This window comes from Pollachius pollachius (assembly GCF_949987615.1).
Source record: "Pollachius pollachius genome assembly, chromosome: 19".
Classification (NCBI taxonomy): Eukaryota; Metazoa; Chordata; class Actinopteri; order Gadiformes; family Gadidae; genus Pollachius; species Pollachius pollachius.
In genome coordinates, this window is record NC_136952.1 from 4,693,956 (window position 1) to 4,710,470 (window position 16,515).

Genomic DNA, 16,515 nt, shown 5'->3' on the forward strand with positions numbered 1-16,515 from the left:
AGTGCTGATTACAAGGATTCTTGTCTCTGGAGTTTCTTGTGCAGAGTCGATTTTTGGTATTTTTGTCAATATATAATACATTTATACTTAAATATGATACATGCCTGATGAAGGAAACTTAATGAATTATTGTTAATATTATATTACAATATTATATTATAATATTATTACAATACATGTAACATGTAAATTAAGGACAGTTGCATACTTTTTGGGCTGCAATACTGTACATAATACACAGATTTCATTCAAATTGAAATGTAACTTGATAATGTGGTTTGATAACGGCAGGGTATTTTAATACTTAAACATTTTTGTGTTCTTGAGGTCAACTAAACGTGTGAAGGAAACTTACTAAAAACAGCAGTCAGCTATTTGTCTAGTCTGCACAGTGTTGATTCGAAAGCCTAACAAACCCTTTTTCTTTAAACGTCGGTGCCCAGAGACATGATTTTTTAGCTTCTCTTCCCATTGAGGAAAGTTTAGTAGTGCTGTGCTGATTTTGTGTTCCCCGCATACAGCATGCTTGCAACAAATACGAAGCAAAAAGAACAGTCAAACGCACGGAAGGGATGGTCTGCCTTTGTGAGACTAGGTGCACACTCACATTGATCTTGGCCTTGATGGCACCTAGCTTTTCCTGGGCGGTGGCCAGCTCCAGGTTAGCTTTGCTGAGCGCCTGGCGTTTTGGCTCCACCTCACAGAACACCTCGTAGAAGCGGACGATGTTGATCACCCAGGAACAAAGGCCTGCAGCAGCCAAGGACTTGGAGGTGACCAGGTCGGGCTGGAACTCTGGGTCCTGGAGAGAGAGGAGAGCGTGGGACCCGATGGTTGAAGTACCGGTTAAAACAGACAGAGGAAGTCTGCCTTCATACTGTCTTACACTAGAGGATTCACATTGACCCAAAACAGCGGCAGGCCAGCGCCTCTGGTTTTCTACACATCAAATGAAAGGCCATGCTGTTTCATTTTGCTTTAAGAACTACACATGAAGAAAAGTTCAGCATCAATTTTTGTAATGTGGTCAATGTGGATTTGTTGGCCCTGTCACTTCTCTGTCATCGTTTGACTCGTTTGTTACCTTTCTCAACCTGCCGCCATCTTAGTTCAAGACGCATGCCAAGTGTTTACCGAGATGGACTCAAACGGTCTCTAGTGGGAACAAGTTCCCAATCCTCTTCCTAATGCCATCACTCCTTCAGGAACACTAGCGGTGCTCACCTGCAGGTAAGGCCGGATAGCCTTCAGGCACGTATCTGGAATCTTCTCCTTGTTGAAGGTGATCAGGGACTCCAGGAAGGCGTCCACCTTGGCCATCATCACCTTTGCCGCCTTCCAGCTGCGGTCCTTGGGGACACGCCCACCCGGCGCCATCAGCACCATCACGGCCGCCACCACGTTGGTCACCTCCACCACCGGGGAACCGAAGGACTTCAGTTCGGTCAAATTGCCCTGGTGGAGAGAAGGGGACAATGACGCACACAGAAATGACAATTCGAGTCCTGGTCGAAGAGCAAACAAGCACATGTTTCCTTTTTGTTTATTCCAAATAATAGGAATAAAGGAGGAGGTAGGGAGAATGTGACAACCGGCATCCGGGGAAGCGAATGACGTGCACTCGGTCAAACGGCTCGGAAGGACAACGGCTCGGCAGACGGGAGTGACGGCGGGAAAACACAAACGCACAATTAATGAATTAAGTTTTGTTGAAGGGAGGGAGGGGGGAAACCCCACGCCTTTCAAATCCTTCAGGCGAGGAAAAACAAATCCAAAAGAAGGGGAATCAAGAAGTGCAGGGGGAGGCAAGAAAGGAAAATACCCGCTGACTTTGAGACAGGGGAGAATAGTAATTAGGGCCTCTTCAGAGAGCTCTGGGCTGCGGTCGAACCATCTGCTGTGCCCACTCTAACAGGGGTTGAGCACCTAGTCTCCGACACCCCGGGCGGGCGGAGCAGGGGAAGGTGACATGGGAGGCAGAATGTGTCCACGGAATGCTGATCAGCGAATAACAAGCCGTGACCCGGGATTACGGCGGGAGTGTACCCGTGGGCGTATCCCACCGCTGTGTGAGGGGAACTTCACAGAGGAAAAAACACAATAAAATAAAATGACGGAAATTGAAATTAATAAAGTTCTGGAAAATCTTGAAGTGACACCAAAACGCTGACGAGACGACAAGTCACAATTACTTTGAAACAAATCTATTCGTTTGAGGGGTTTGTCGACGATGCAAGGAGCGCCTAAAAAATCCGAAGGCGGCGCCCCCAGGAAAGTCGAGCAATAGCAATCAAAACAGTTTGAGCTGAAACAGACCAAAAAACGATGACATAAGAACAACGCAAATTAGCATGAAAGGCTTTTCTCACAAAATACCATGTTCTTACTTCACTTCCTACCAAATTCAGCATGAGCGACAAAAACGATTTAATCTCATCGGCTGAGCTTCTTTCGAGCCACGCAAGGCCGCGTCCATATGCTGAAAGCTATCGCACAAAATCTTTAGATGGTGGCCAACCACCATCTATGTGGATGGTCACGCGAGGCTACGTCACAAGCAACGCACCACTCACACACACACCTTGTTGAGCGTGTTCAGGGCCTGCTGAGCGGCCAGGAGAGCGGGCTCTGCCTTGGCCAGGTCACGCTCGCAGTCCCTCTGCTTCCCGGTCACCACCACCGCAAAGTCTGCCACCTTGGCCTCCTCCTCATCCGCCACGGCCTTCTCCCGGGACACCTTCTCTGTCTCGACGCCCACCACCTGACAGGGTGGAGACATGATGGTTTAGTTCACCAAAAGGCTTTGCTCCGTACCACCTAAGTCTCTCGGGGATAAGTTAGGGAAATCTGTCTCTCATTCACTCTCCAGCTTTCCTTCTCTGTTTACAGCTCTTGCTCTCTCTCTCAAGCTTTCCTTCTTGCTCTCTCTTTTTTACTGTCAAGCTTTCTCTCTTGCTCTCTCTCTCTAACCTCAACTGCAGACAAATAATTGGTTAAATCCAGCAGATGATTCCTATTTGACACTGCATTTTGAGTTTAGCTCCAGAGTTTCCCTGAGTGACTGAGCTAATGGAGGTTTTCTATTGGACAGGAGCCTGCTAGTCATATATACACTTATTGACGCATGTCAGAAATTCATTATATTTTCTCTGCCCCCCTGCCAGTAAAAAGGGGACTGTACTGAAACGGTGAGCACAAAACAATGACATGCCATATATTATTTGACAATTCTCTCTGTGTACATATGGGGGACATTAATAATGCAGAAAAAAAGAGCAGCCTGTGTACATAATACATACAGTATCGTATAAATCAGGCATAATGCGGAGAAACCAGGCTGACCCAAAAAGCAAATAGCTGCAGGTCGGTTCTAGGGGGAATAGGGAATAAAGTAAAAAATCTGCGCTATCGTTTTATAAAGATCATCTCATGGACTGTTTGCTGCCTAATGCAATTAGACTTGGAAGAACGGACATCTATCAGCTGATGCCTTTCAGCAGCGGTTAGCGAACGGAATAACGAACGCCCTGCGCGACCTCTGCGGTCGACTGGCGCGGGCGACAATGCTGCTGGTCTTCATGAGTCTCAGCGGGCCGGCGACATTTCCACACCACATGCTACATCGCTACTGTGCTACACTGTACCTCCATTATACAATCAATGCTACAATGCTACAGTACATGCTACATTGCTAAAATGTACATCCACTATGCAGTGTATGCTACATTGCTACAGTACATTTCCACACTACATGCTTCATCGCTAATGTGCTACGATGTACATCCACAATACAGTACTGTAAAATACATGATACAATGCTACAGTACGTTTCCACAGTACATGCTACATGCTACAGTACGTTTCCACAGTACATGCTACAGTACATGCTAGAGTACATTTCCACAGTACACGGTACATGCTACAGCACATTTCAACAGTACATGCTACTACGCTGAAATACGTTTCCAAAGTACATGCTACTATGCTAAAGTACATCTCCACGTGCCAACAGCTCCGCACCTGGATGAGTTTGTCAGCGTCATCGTTCTTCTGCTTCAGCTCCACCTCCTGGGCGGCCAGCTTGGCCTTCAGGTCGTCCACCTGGGGAGCCATGAGGGGTCAGAGGTCAGTGTTCGGAGGTCCGATCAGGAATCTGGGCGAGACGTACTGGCGAGTGTTCAGGATGAATATGTTAAGTTAGTTAAAGTATTCCCGCCTTCCCTCCAACCTAAACTATTGAAATTAATAACCAGCCGTTGTACACCAGCTTCCCAGAGTCTTGCCCTGGTGGAGTCTCTCTAAAGACGCCTCACATACCCCCGCACCACAGTGGAAGCGTAGGAGAAGGCAATAAAAGGAGTAAATGAATGTCATTAAACTGTGGATAATTCTATTTCTGTCAGATGAAATGGTGTAAGTAGCAATTAGTGTGTAAATCATGGGTCCAAATGAATCTATGGCTATCTCCTAATTGCATCTCTGGCATGGATTCTTTTGTTGTTGTTGTTTTGGTTGTTGTTGTTGTTTACGTCATTGCTTGTTAGTTATATCATCTGGAGATGGCAGTTACTATTAATTGAAAAACGAATTGATGCTATGCTCTCCGGTCAATAAAGGAAAAAAACAGAGTCTCCAATGCCTCAAAGGAACAATGAGCAGTGTTTGGGGTATAGATATTTTTTTATAATAATTTGTTTGCATTCATTCTTTTGAGACGATAACTAAAAACAATAAATTTAGTTTTCATGATCATTAAATTGAAGCCGACAGAAAGTGGGGGAGGGGTCGGTGGGGGATCAATAATATTGCCATGGATATCAAACTGTTATCAGCATGTGTAAAAGAAACACATACATTATTCAGGAACACACACCCACCCACGCATTCACCCACCCACGCACACGCAGCTCGCGCAACCACACACACACACACACACACACACACACAAAGTGCTGTCGTAAAGACAAATGGAGGCAGTTAGTCGGCCCTCATAACTCCCCACAAATAGGGCGCCACATTTACCTCCGACTTCATCACAACGCGACGCTGGGGAAATAACAAAAAAAAACCAACAGAGCACTTTAACGCGGCCCGTCTTTCGGCTAATTAACAAACAGGAAATCATGGCCTGAGGGCCCAACCGGTTGTGTTTGAGCGGTGCGGCGCGTGAAGAATGTTCCGGTCTATCGTGGAAAGAGCGCCAAGTGAGCCATCAACGTGATGAATAGGAGACAGGCAGGGAGAGAGAGAGAGAGAGAGAGAGAGAGAGAGAGAGAGAGAGAGAGAGAGAGAGAGAGAGAGAGAGAGAGAGAGAGAGAGAGAGAGAGAGAGAGAGAGAGAGAGAGAGAGAGAGAGAGAGAGAGAGAGAGAGGGGGTCTGGTGGTGGTGTGACTGTTGAAACAGCTAAGAGAAGGATAACAACTAATTGCTGAGAGACACACTGATAACTGATTAATCTGGGCCACGTTGTTTCCTTCTCTCTCTCTCTCTAGCTTTCCTTCTTGCTCTCTTTCTGTCAAGCTTTCATTCTCTCTCTCTCAAGCTTTCCTTCTTTCTCTCAAGCTTTCATTCTCGCTATCTCTCTCTCCCTCTCTCTCCCTGTCACTCTCTCTCCCCAGCTCTCGAGCTCACTCTATCCCCCTCTTATCTCTCTCTCTCCATCTTCTGCCTTCAATTCCCCAACCGTGACGGCAGCCCACCTTCGCCCCTAATGTAAAAGAAGGATTGGCAAATGGATGTGTGTGTCTGTGTGTGCATATATGTATTTGTGTGTGTGTCTGTGTGTGCATATATGTATTTGTGTGTGTGTGTGTGTGTGTGCATATATGTATTTGTGTGTGTGTGTGAGTGTTTGTGATTGTGTCTGTCCATCGGTTTATGTATGTGAGCGTGGGATATACGGAAAATAAAAGGCTTATATGATTTCCAACAGAAAGCACCAAACGTTCACCGTTCCATCCTCTCCCATGTCAAGCCTCTTACGGATTCACCTGGAACATCGCAGGGCCGCAACTCTCCCTGTGATGGCAACAGAAAGACATCTGGCTGGGTTTGTGTTTTGGGGTTTCCAGTCATTATCCCGGAGAACAAAAGCCAACTGGAAGCCATGCATCTCCTTTAATAAACGCGAGGAGCGGTGAGTGTCGACTCGTTTGGAGATTTGTTTAGAGATTAGGGAGCGCTCTCAACATACACCTACCTCAAGTGATTAGCGTCAGGAAGAGAACATCTCAGAGTTGTTTGTGTGCGCGTCTGTGTGTGCGTATTGGTGTCTGCATATGTGTGTGTGTGTGTGTGTGCGCGTATTGGTGTCTGCGTATGTGTGTGTATGTGTATGTATGTGTGTTTATGTCTGCGTCTGGGTGGCTGTGTGTGTGTTTGCCTGTAATAGACATTCCTCGCTAGCTACCCATAAGCACAGCCGGCGGATCCAAGCACAACTACTTTACAAATGACGCTCTCTCACTTTAGCTGCGCTCCGGCTCCTTAGCGGTATTTTAATCATCGTGATCGACTCTGTACTTAAGGCTAGCAACTGCTGCGTTGAGGGGAACCTATATTCACCCGTGCCGCTGTTAATGTGTTACTGGGACTGCTCAGTGTTCACTGGGGCCTGTGATTCTGGGTGCAAACCGCCTGCTCTACGGAACGTCGCGGCTTAGACTGCAGCGAAATACGACGTTTTGGTCGCCACTACGACCAGGGTGGAGGCAGCAGGGCCAGGAGAAGAGAAAACTCTTCTGATGGTCGATGACTTATCCTTACGTGTGTGTGTGTGTGTGTGTGTGGGATGGGGGATACTCTTAGGGGGATTGCATTCCTAATTGCGTGGGCTGCCAAACAACGAGAGATGTCTGTATATAAGGGAGCAAAAAAAAGGCCTGTGTGTGTTTGTGTGTGCTTGCATAAGTGTAAGGTGTGTGTGTGTGTTTTTTTTATGTATGTGCCTGTATGTATTGCCAGGAATAGTTTTTTGTGTTGTTTTTATTCTAAAGTTAAACTACTGCAATTAGGATAGCTTTCATGACAGGCCCTTCTGTTGTGTTATTAGCACACCTATCGACGGGAATAGGTGTGGATAACAATTACCATAACAACGCTACAGATCGGAGGAGGCAGCAGACCTTACTTCTTAAACATTGTTATGTGACATGAGAACACAACAACAACAACAGCAACCGCAACACAACACATAGAGTCACACGTCTAATTGGGCGTGTGCTCGGGAACAGATTGTTCGACGCGGTGCTCCAAAGGCAAGCGTACCGCCTTGAAGGGATTGATAGGATAGGAAGAAGGTAGATGTAGACTAACGAGCTGTAGGAGGTCATTAACAAGCTTAACGGAGATGCTCTGAAGGCGGGAATCGGGCTCAGATTAAAGATCTATAGACAAAGCGACCTATCCCTCAGACGATTTTCATTCTTTGATTATTCGCAACTGTCTTAAATTTGTAAGATCTTCATCCATGTACTCAATAGGTAATACTCTTCCATATTTAGACTTTGACAACGTGTTACGGCATTCAGGGCTCCTTTTTACTCCGTGAACCAGGTAATTAGCGGTGGGCAAAGTGTCGCAGCATTCAGACCAGATCCTCTGGGCTTTGATTGGATCGTGCAAAAGCACGCGGAAAACAAGATCCCTGGGACTGACCATCAGTTAGAACAAATGTACGCTCTCGCACTCCGAGATACAAGATTACAGTTCTCTGTCTATTGGTTGTGCAGAAAATCCCCCCCCCCCTTCCCGCTTCAATTATTATTAATTGGCCACATGTCTCTCGAGAAGGGGATTTTTTAATCATCGTATCAGATGAAGGGAGTTCTACGTTTGTTTCATGTATATTGATTTATGGCAGCGCTGTTGTAATTTGTCTGTAAAATATGTAAATAAGGTCGAAAAAGAAAACATCATATATATAAAATAGATATCAAAAAAGAACAAATTATATTTTCAAATCTTAAGGGAATGACCTGTTAAAATAAGCAGAATGAAATGAAATTAAATGAAAACTGTGTGGAGGAGCAAAGTGAGCAGGTGTGGGGTACGGGGACAGGGGGGGCAGGCACCTGGGCGGAGGTGCTGTTGAGCTTCTCCAGGCCGTTCTCCAGCCGCTCCATCTTCATGCGCAGGTCCTTGCTCTTCTGGTCCAGCAGGCTGCGGTACAGCTTGATCTGCTCCAGGAAGGACTTGGGCGTGGTGTAGTTGTAGCGCCGCTCGTCCGCCAGGTACTCCTTGGACATGTTGTTGACGCTCACGTGGACGAACGCCATGAACATGCTCACCGACTCCTTAAGGTCGGGCTGGGACGAGGGGAGAACAAGAGGTCAGGTGAAGGAGGATTCTGTAAGTGGCCAGCTCAAATCGGCGTGAACCTGGTTCTTTTTCATTTTGGTTTTTTTGTATTTGTTTCGACAAATCACGGTGCTGGAAGCAGTAAAGTGTTATCGGTTATCTGTAAGTGCCTAACAGGCAAACAGCGAGGCATAAACAACAGAATCACTGTTTAAAAGGGTCTTTAACAACACGGTGTTGACTGGCCACTGCATGAATAGACAAATTATAATCCACTTCTGAAGGCTTCATCAGTTCGCGTGAATGACTTTCTCTCCGCTAGAATATCTCAAAACAGGACACAAGGTGGGACTCCGGCCCTCTCGATGTTGCCTTTGCGGACCAGGTTCTGTGCCGCGTCCCCCCAGTAGTGCTGCTATAAACACAGCAGGACTGCTGGATCCTGGATGACAGAAAAACTAAACACCTCGGCCGCGACACAAAGAGCCACCACTCCACTGAAAAGCTGGTTTCACACCGCCGCGCGGCAACTCGCCGCCTGCATCCATTTCAATGAGGGAAGGGCGGCAGAGGGTCGGCGGTGACAAAAGCGGCTGTTGATCAGGAAGCGGTTGCCGCCCACGTGAACGCGCACAGATTTTGCCCTACGGCTCAGCTTTCCCCGTGTCTAAACTTTCGGCGGCGGCAGCAGCAGTAGCCGCTTTTGAAAACGCCTGGCCCTTTCACACCGCCGCGCTGAAGCCTCCGGCAGTGAGGTGGTTATCAGGGCGGTTGCCGCGCGGCGGTGTGCAAGCACCTTAAGGCGGAGCTCCCTTTAAAATATATTGTTTGTTTACATTTCCTTCAGCCTCCCAGCTGGTGAACACGGTCCTTGGACCGGTTATTTTCCACACATCATTAGAAGAGGGTTTGCTTGGTGATGAGGGAGCAACATAACCTTACTGTGTGATTGACATGGGCGCACCATGATCCAAGATGGAAACGACATCTTTTACTAGATGATTTCAAAATCAGCTTGTCATTAGCTGCGTAGTGGTTTCACATTGCGAGAGGAAGAGCTTATTAAGCCCCATCTCAGGGGTCACACGCCGGGCTACACTCTTGTTACACACACCACGGGTTTTCTGGGCTTGTGACATTTGGAATTATATTTTCAGAGTGCCGAGTGAGAAACATCATTTAAGTGGGTGGCTCTATTTGCGTGTGTGTGTGAGTGTGAGTGTGTATGTGTCTGCGTCAATGAGTGTGTCACTGTGTGCTCGTGTGTGCGTATGCGTGTAAATGTATGTGATCCTTTCTATTTGTGTGTATACGTGTGTGCTTATGCATGTGTGTGCATATGCACGTGTGTGTGTGTGTTAGTATGTGTATGTCTGTGACTATTTGTGTGAGTGTGTGTGTGTGTGTCTGTGTATGCATGCGTGTGTAAGCACGTGTGTTTGTGTTTGTGTGTGTGTGTATGTGTGCGTGCGTGCGTGCGCTCCATATCTCTAGCCCTTCTGTCCTCACCTCGATGTTGTCCACCTCCTGCAGGAAGCGGAGGCTGACCGACTCCAGGGCCTCCTTTGGCCACTCGTGGAACCAGTCGATGGCCGTGCAGTTGACCACCGCTGGGAACTTCCTGCTGCGCAAACGCAGCTTGCTGCCCACCGGGGAGAAGCATAGAGCCACCTGGGACACAACAAGAACACACACACGCACATGCAAACACACACACACACACACACACACACACACCTTCAGCAGAATCTCAGGAGCAAGGTGAACTAAGGTGAAGCCAGTCCTTATCAGGCTGGCAGATGTTCAGATTTACTTCATTTGATCGGCTTCTTTCGTGCCTTTACGGACAGGAGGGCGGAGAGAGACAGGAATGTGGGGTGAAATGGAGAGTCAATTGCATGGAGCAGGGTCAGAATCGAACCAGGGTCGCTCCGGGGGGAGGCCACTATGAGTGTGGTTGGTCGAGCCACCGAGCCTCCCCATATGTCCGTTTTGCATGGATCTACATCTTTGCACTTTGCAAAATGGGTGTCATCCAATAAGGAGTCTAAATGGACTGTGACCGAACAATGATGCCATTCTCATTAACATCGAATGACCCATTTATTTCTGATCCCACTCCGCCAACGCTGGGTTACCATGCGTTTTATGTCCATGACTTGCAAATGTCACAAAGAAAAAAAAAACATAGGGATTCAACGTTAAAATGTCCGACTGCAGTACTGAACACCAGCTCTGGCAGAGCACATAATGAAGTCTTTAAGGGGCTGACAGAGATAATGCATTTGGGGTATTTCTCAGCACTGAGTAGCCTGGCCCAAAACGTTGCCGTTGGAGATCCAAAACAGCTACCACCAGCTACCAGTGCGTGTGGGGAGGATGGGGGTTTATTCAGGACCATCTGCCCGGTGTTGTTAGGGAGAACATCCCTTGATTTGCTCAGACAGCAGGATACAATGAGAGAGAGAGAAGAGAGAGAGAGAGATGAAGAGAGAGGGAGACAGAGAGAGGGAGACAGAGAGAGGGAGACAGAGAGAGGGAGACAGAGAGAGGGAGAGAGCGAGAGAGAGTGAGAGAGAGAAAGGGAAACAAAGAGAGAGAGTGAGATAGGAGAGATGAAGGGTGAGGGAGACGGAGAAGAGAGGAGAGAGAGGAGGGAGGAAGAGAGAGGGAGACGGAGAAAAAGAGAGAGAGCGATAGGGAGAGAGAGGGAGACGGAGAGAGGAGAGAGGGGGACAGAGTGAGGAGAGAAGAGAGCGAGAGCTATTGTCTTCATAAGTAAAGGAGATGACCTCCTCTACCCGGTGAGGCTTGCTCTGACAGGAGGCGGGGACGTGACATAAGACATGTGGCTGGCCACACCATATGAAAGATGGCCCTCACCCCACCTCCTCCCAACACTTTCCACCCATAGCATCCATCACCCCCACCACCCACCCTCCCCCCCCCCCCCACCCAGGAGAGAACAAATCCGCGGCAGGTGGGTGAGTGCTCCTCCGTGCAGCCCCGGGTAATCTGCCCACACCGGCCATTTGTGCCGTGACCATCTCCAGCGCCCGCCTCTAAACTGATACAAGCATTCATCTTCAGCCACGCTGGGGAATGGGAGCTGTCCAGAGGGGGCGTGGCCACAGTCGGGAGACTGCCGGTTCAGAACAATTCCCGGTAGGAACGTTTGCAATGTCATTAATGAATACTCAGGCTCTTGCTCTTGTCGCTTGTGCTTTCAATTTACGTTACTTCTAAGTTTACAGGCACAACTCAACTTTATATTTATCATGTTTAGAATTTTGATTTGTTGTCCATTCATACAAGCCCTTTGTTTCAAACCACCAGGATACATGTGCCTTGTTCCATTTATACACACTTCTTGGAATACGGCTAGTTTTTTAGTCTTCATTCTTATTATGGATATGTTGTTTTGCAAGTCTTGTCATATTTTTGCTATTTCTTTTACCTTATTTGTGATTCTTTTTAGTAATTTGATATCTAATTGCTCTTTATTCCTCAGAAGTTCTGGTTTGCAATATGACAAGGAGTTTCACATAAAGCACTTGACTTTTATTTCACAGTTAAACAATAAATGTTGGATTTTTTGTTTTATAAACTGGTAAAATGTATTGTTTATTCTTATCAAAATAATTATATACTGAAAATGTCATATACAAATTAATATGAATATATGTGTATATAACATGAGGAAAATATTGATAACATTAGACAAAATCTAAAATCCATTAATAATAACTATCTCTATCTTAAGAGTTGATCAACCTGTCTATAATATATGTATTCTGGAGAGATGAAACGCCAAAACATCTCCTTGGGACCCACTCAACATGCTTCAGGGGCAGGAATCAGCTTCAGGGGCATAAACAGAACAAAAACAAAACAAAAACACCCACTCCATCCCCAAACGGTACCTTACACACACACGCGCGCACACACACACGCACACGCGCACACACACACACAGACACGCGCACACACACCCGCATGTGTGCGCGTGCGTGTGTGTGTTTGTGTGTCTCACCTTCCCCTCGGCCTCACCTTGAGCTGTCGTCGGACGCGGTTAATGAAGAACCTCCAGCAGTTGTCCCTGGTGTCCATCACCCCGGACGATCGCACCTCGGACCGCACGGCGCTCACCACCGCCTCCGCCTCCTCGTCCGGGAACAGGTCGGGGATCTCACCTGGGAAGAGGAGCAGGTCGGGACGCCCCGTCAGGGGGACGAGAACACAACCGGTGGCCAGAGAGACGAGAACCAAGAGCCAACGCCCGCTCAGGGAGATGAGAACACATAGATCACAACATGTGGCCAGGGGGACGAGACCAGAGATCACATCACTGGTTCAGAGGGATGAGAACACAGAACACGACGCTCAGTTGATGCTTAATGCTGCATACTTTAAAGCAAATGAAGGGTAAATTAATGTTCCCTTATGGTAAAGCGTTACCAGTGGTAAAATAATGATGTTGTTCCTGTCAACGCAGGCCTGCGGGTTCTGAGGGTGAATAGAGATGATCATTTACGAGGATGATTTATTGGGGGATTTTTAAATACTCAGTAGTGTTTGTTTATAAATAAGTCATAAGATATGAGTGCTTGACGTTACCCATTACTGGGTAATGATTAAATTGAATCTACCCAAAACAATACAAAAAATATATACTTTTACTTTATTTACTGAATGTATAATTAATCTCCTTCAGAATTTTTTAAGGGATATCATAGCCTTTAACCTATAAATATAATGCAGGTTAAGTCCCTTAAAACTACAACACAGTTATAGTGGGTTTGAATATAAACACTGGAAGTACTGGAAGTAATTAAAAGCCTGCAAGCAGAGTGGTTCCAACAAGGTCATCCAGGGTCACACAACCACACAGCCACCACCGATTGGATTGGAGGAGAGTTTCCTGACCCCAGCTTGATTGGCCCTGAGATGAGTCACCTGACGCCCGCCTGATTGGCCTGGAGGAGAGTCACCTGACACCAGCCTGATTGGCCTGGAGGAGAGTCACCTGACGGCAGCCTGATTGGCCGGGAGGGTAGTCACCTGACGCCAGCAGATCGTTGACCAGGACGAGGAACTTCTCGTCGGCCACCTGGGCGTCGGTCATCAGCAGCACCGTGCCGATGTTCTTAACGCCCGCTTTGAGGTAGAGGGAGGCCAGGTCGATCTGAGGGGTGAGAGAGAGAGAGATGTAGCGAGAGAGAGATGTAGCGAGAGAGAGATGTAGCGAGAGAGAGATGTAGCGAGAGAGAGATGTAGCGAGAGAGAGAGAGAGAGAGAGAGAGAGAGAGAGAGAGAGAGAGAGAGAGAGAGAGAGAGAGAGAAATTGACAGGGATTGAGAAAGGGAGAGGGGAAAGGGAGAGAGAAAGAGGGAGAGAGGGTGAGAGAGGGAGAGACAAACAGATGAAGGGAGAGAGACCTGTGTTAGACCTTCAGCTGTTACTGCATTAGACAACGCCGTGTTTAGCTTCCTGTTGCCGATGGCATCGGGGATTAAAACAATGGTATCCTTTATTTCCCCTGGTGAAACTCTGTGACCTTACAACCACACCTCTCTGCTCAGCTCAGACTAATAAAGACTTTGTTTGCGGGGCCAATATTTCAAATTATCTGTCGGTAATCATTTTAAATGACGTCCCGCTGGTGGGAGGCTGGAGACATATCACTGTCTGCAGGTGTCCCGAACACATACTGTACACAATATTGATTTGTGTGTGGGGTTGTATATGTGTCTGTGTGCATCTATTTTGTGTGTGTGAGTGTTTGTATTTCTACGTGTGCGTGCATGTCTTGTGTGTGTGTATGCTTGCATATGGATGTTGGTGTGTGTCTGTATGCTTTTATGTATATGGATGTGTGTGTGTGTGTCTGTATGCTTTTATGTATATGTGTGTGTGTGTGTGTCTGTATGCTTTTATGTATATGTGTGTGTGTGTGTGTCTGTATGCTTTTATATATATGTGTGTGTGTGTATGCTTTTATATATATGTGTGTGTGTATGCTTTTATATATATGTGTGTGTGTGTGTATGCTTTTAGATATATGTGTGTGTGTGTGTATGCTTTTAGATATATGTGTGTGTGTGTGTGTGTGTGTGTGTGTGTGTGTGTGTGTGTGTGTGTGTGTGTGTGTGTGTGTGTGTGTGTGTGTGTACCTTCAGGTCCGGGATGCCGTAGCCTTTCCTCAGGGTGATCTGGAACACCTCCAGATTGGCAATGAAGGCGGCCAATCGGGTGAGGCTCTGCTTGCCACTCCCGCCAACACCCACCAATAGGGCGTTTCCGCGAGGTGACTCCAAGATGCGGTTTATCCGACAGCTACAAACAAAAAAGGTGATTCTTATCCTTATCGGTATATTTTTGCTACACATATGTTGGTTCACTGCGTCGGTTGAATTGCTAGGTCCATCTTTTGCCGCCAAAAGATGGAGACTTATTCGAAGCCCCCTTGCCCAAGGACAGCGGTGGTAGACTAGGAGCCCAGAAAACCAACCCCAGTCTCGACTGAAGGCCCTCCTCCGCTCATGGCTTCACTCGATACAAGAGGTTCTCAATGGGTGCTGAATGTTGGTAATTTAAAGGGCACCAAAACGACCTCAATCTTTTGGAGCCAAGAACGAACTGAAACGTTTAAAAATGCAGCCTTTTCTTTTTTTACCTTCTAGCTTGTCGTTAAGGCCATAGGTTGGGTTGGAATGTTGAAGGGGTTTGTGTTTTGTATTCAATAAAAGGACAATGAACCCAAATTATAAAACGGCATCATCATCATCATTTAAATCAATAATACATACAAATAAAAAAAAAAAAAAATCATATGAAACTGGATCTGAAACAAATGATCATGTGCATTAACGCCGCCGACCGCGGCGAGGGCTCCGCCCCTGGTGGCGGAGGCTCCGCCCCTTACATGTGAGCCATGGCGTCTTCGAACAGCACCAGGTTGAGGGCGGCGTTGACCTCATTGTAGCCCTCCATCACCTCCATCAGGATCTTATTCAGGTCGACCCAGGACTCCACGGCCAGGTAGCAGGGCTCCCCGTGGCCCTTGGCGAAGTGGCAGTACAGGTTCAGTTGCTGGGCCTGCTCCAGGGTCTCGTCTGCGTCCTACAGGGGGGGGGGGGGGGGGGGACAGACCAGCGACTCACTACTGGTGGCCGGACTCCAGTACATTGAGAAACAACAACAACAAGGCCGGCACACACAACGACGCGCACCTACGCACAAACGCAGGCACCACAAAAAACACACAACACGCGTGCAACACACAAACACACACATGCTCGTCTCACGACATACGAACACACACACACACACACACTAGAATACACAACAACCCACCGACCCTCAAGAATGACCCAACACACAATGACCCACACCCACACAAAAGTAAACACACCGCCCGAAAGCAAAACACAAATGCCTGAACACACACGCGCACACACACACAGACACAGGGCTGAATGTTCCTGCCAGCAGAACGGGAGCCCTCAGCCTAAACAGTGGGGACAAGGACACAGCTGGGCTTGCAGCAGGTTGGGCTGACCTAGTTCTTGTTCTTGCCCTGGCATTTCATAGCGCCCCGCCGAACCCCATAACAGTGTCAACAGAGCACTCTAAAACAGAGCCAGACAGCCCGACACACTGGGCCGCAGACGGGGCCCGTTTGCATTCGGCACGACTCGTCTGGCGGTGAATCCACTGAGTTAATGTCCTCCGTTTTACTTGGGTTTTAGTCTGTTTTCGAAGCGGAGGACGGCGTTCCGGCGCACCAGCATTGTGTGGCCAGCAGGGGACAGCTTTCTGTCAGGTCCGGCCGTCTGTTGTCCGCACGAGCCCCAACCGAGTGACAGGACAACCAGTGTGTGTTGTCCCCAAACGGGTGGGGGACGCGCTGTCTGTCAGGAGGACTTTAGGTTAGCTCGGTGTAAAGCACGGTGTAGCACTTAATCCTCATAGGCTAGTTAGTTCTCTCTCTCTCTCTCTCTCTCTCTCTCCTGTATTGCAGCGAAGGCCAACGAGGCTGCGGCAGAGCTGGTGTGGACGGGGGGGGGGGGGTGAGATGTAGTCGAATCGGGGAAGAGGTCTGAGTTGTATGGGTGAGTGGGCCGGAGGAGGGATGGAGAGGGGAGGAGGGGTGAGGAGGGGTGAAGTCAGAGAACCATTAAAATGTGTTCCAATTTGCTGGGTTGACGGTGCAGG

The 16,515-nt window shown here is 47.8% G+C and overlaps 1 protein-coding gene across 1 annotated transcript in view; it reads right to left on the bottom strand.

Annotated features, from left to right (window-relative positions):
• dnah9 (dynein, axonemal, heavy chain 9) overlaps positions 1-16,515 on the bottom strand; it is a gene marked incomplete at both ends in the record, with an annotated part of 145,259 nt that overhangs the window by 54,522 nt on the left and 74,222 nt on the right. The window contains 10 exon segments of the mRNA XM_079756784.1: positions 608-802; positions 1,225-1,455; positions 2,582-2,761; positions 4,021-4,101; positions 8,073-8,306; positions 9,808-9,969; positions 12,349-12,491; positions 13,360-13,483; positions 14,472-14,634; positions 15,224-15,420. Coding sequence (XP_079612910.1) covers positions 608-802; positions 1,225-1,455; positions 2,582-2,761; positions 4,021-4,101; positions 8,073-8,306; positions 9,808-9,969; positions 12,349-12,491; positions 13,360-13,483; positions 14,472-14,634; positions 15,224-15,420 — 1,710 coding nt within the window.